The 2,212-nt window shown below is 53.8% G+C and overlaps 1 protein-coding gene across 4 annotated transcripts in view; it reads right to left on the bottom strand.

Annotated features, from left to right (window-relative positions):
* Positions 1-2,212, bottom strand: part of RAD18 (RAD18, E3 ubiquitin protein ligase) — a 131,572-nt gene that overhangs the window by 128,203 nt on the left and 1,157 nt on the right. For 2 of the 4 annotated variants that reach the window (XM_025204782.1, XM_025204784.1), the window contains exons 1-2: positions 1,354-1,386; positions 1,193-1,274 (exon numbers count right to left, since the gene is read on the bottom strand). In XM_025204782.1, coding sequence (XP_025060567.1) covers positions 1,193-1,274; positions 1,354-1,371 — 100 coding nt within the window. In that variant the 5' untranslated portion in view covers positions 1,372-1,386. Of the gene's footprint in view, positions 1-1,192; positions 1,275-1,353; positions 1,509-2,212 lie in introns of those variants that run through there. The other 2 variants (XM_025204783.1, XM_006024142.3) reach the window with 2 other exon arrangements.

Genomic DNA, 2,212 nt, shown 5'->3' with positions numbered 1-2,212 from the left:
TGGGGGGGGGGGTGGGGGGGAGAAGACAATATGGATGACTTCTGGTGGCAAATGTCAGGGGTTAGGGGCTTCCAGTCCCAAGATGGCGATTAGGGCAACGTTTCCCAACCGGTGTGCCGTGGCACACTGGTGCGCTATCAGGCACGTCCAGGTATGCCACAGCATTTTGGGCTGGAGCTATGCCCCCTGCCTGCTGCTGCTGCTGCGGACACAGACAGATGGGGAGTGTGGTTCCAGCCAGCCAGGGGGTGTAGCTGCAACCCAAAATGCCATCCAGCTGGCCACTTGCCCTCCCCTCCACCCCCAGGTCAGCGTCCGGCTGGCTATGCACTACCCCCACTCCACATCTGGTGTGCCGTGGTGCTTTTTTATTTAGGTAAGTGTGGTGTGGGGTGAAAAAGGTTGGAAAACGCTGGATTAGGGGGTGGGGCTCCTGTCAAGGGGCAGGGCTACCCTTGCAACCCTTGACAGCTCACCAAAACTTGTTAAGCAACCCTCCAGCTGAAATAATTGCCTGCCCCTGCCCTAGCACGTCATTCTCTGTATATACTGATTAACCACACACTTTGGGCCCAATTCAGTCACATCACATTTGGCATCTGGTCAATGTCAAGTGGCTGGAAACTGTAACTACTAGTTACTAGGTCAGTGGCAGGTATTTGATGCGACCCAGCACACACTACAATGTTAGTCCTACGACAACTGGTACAGTCCAGCAGTAAGTAACCTGTGTTCTCCTTTATAAAGAGAGAGGCTAAGAAGGCAGTAAGACAGATGAGGGCGTGAAATAAAAGTCAGAGAGAATCACAGAGAAGAAGGGCTGGAACAGACCCCCAGAGATCATCTAGTCCAACCCCCTGCCTGAGGTAGGATCATCCCCATCCAAACCATCCCATACAATCCATCATCTAAATTCTACATAAGACTGCCGTCACCCATGACACAACACAGACCTCACCCCCTAACCTGTCACAGATAAAGCAGGGGAACCAGGGCAGCTAAGGACGTGCTTCTATGAAATGCTGTCAGTATATGCTTGAGATCCCAGGTCATGGGCCATGCCCCTGGGACAGGAGGAAGGCAAGCCCACCTGCCCCCTCTGCCCCGGTACCAATCTGACCATGGAGCAAAATTCAGAAGTCAAACACTAGCATAATACATGCACATTCATATGAAACTGTCCTGTACTCACAGTTGTGTGAACATTGTGGGATGATCATTGCAATATTGAAGTACTCGAAGCATATCCCACAACGCAGCAAGTTGTCCACTGCCTGCAACAGGAACAAATTATCACTGGCGTCACCAAAAGCACCACTGAAAGCATCGCTTCAGGACAACACCTGTTTGTACCTCCAGACAAAAGTCCATCACTGCACCTGTATCATTGCTCGGGCCCCGCTATGCCTGCTCCAGTCTCTTTATATCATTGGAGCCATTCTGGCAAGGTCCCTACCGCGTGCCCCTAGCACGTCATGGGCAGATGCAAGCAAAATCGACTGCAGACTGTAAATACAGTGGAGCCAAGATATGAGGGGGAGAAGCAATCTGCACGAATGTATTCTCCATATACACTGATTTATGTACACACGCAATTAATCGCACGCGCCGAGCTAAACCCTGCCCCCTCGCGGGATGCAAAAGAAGTTGAACAGGTCGGTCGCCCACCGCCCCCAGCACGTGTCGCGACTGCACACGGTCAGGGGCTGCCAGGGAGCTGCATGTGGTGGGGTCTCATCTCCGTTAGACGGAAACTGGGGCTGCTCCTGCTTTGAGCAGGGCTCAGATGAGATGCGACCTCCCACGGCCCCTGTCAACCCTGTCCGTGAGCCTATGCACCGGTTACGTGGGGGTGTTCAATGGAAACGGCAGGGCTGTCTGTCGTCCTTTGGGACCGGAGGGCTATAAAACTGTTCGGGGGCTGGGGCACACAACTGCTGAGGAGAAGCGGAAGGAAGTGGGGTTATTGAGTGTGGAGAAATGACTGAGGGCGGGATTTAGTGACACCTTGCAACTCCCTGCAGGGGTAGAAAGAGGATGGAGCTGGGCTGTCCTCAGAGGTGACAGATGACAGGACGAGGAGCGCTGATCTCAAGTAGCAGCAAGGGAGGTTTAGTTTGGATATCGTGCAACACTCGCAGGGTGGTAACCCAGAGGCGGGCTGTCTCCACCCTGGAGGCTGCTCAGAGAAAGCCCTTCCCCCGCCCCGCCC

Source organism: Alligator sinensis, unplaced genomic scaffold (assembly GCF_000455745.1).
Source record: "Alligator sinensis unplaced genomic scaffold, ASM45574v1 scaffold451_1, whole genome shotgun sequence".
Taxonomy (NCBI): domain Eukaryota; kingdom Metazoa; phylum Chordata; order Crocodylia; family Alligatoridae; genus Alligator; species Alligator sinensis.
Note: the sequence above shows the minus strand (reverse complement) of the source record. Positions and strands in the feature narration are given on the sequence as shown.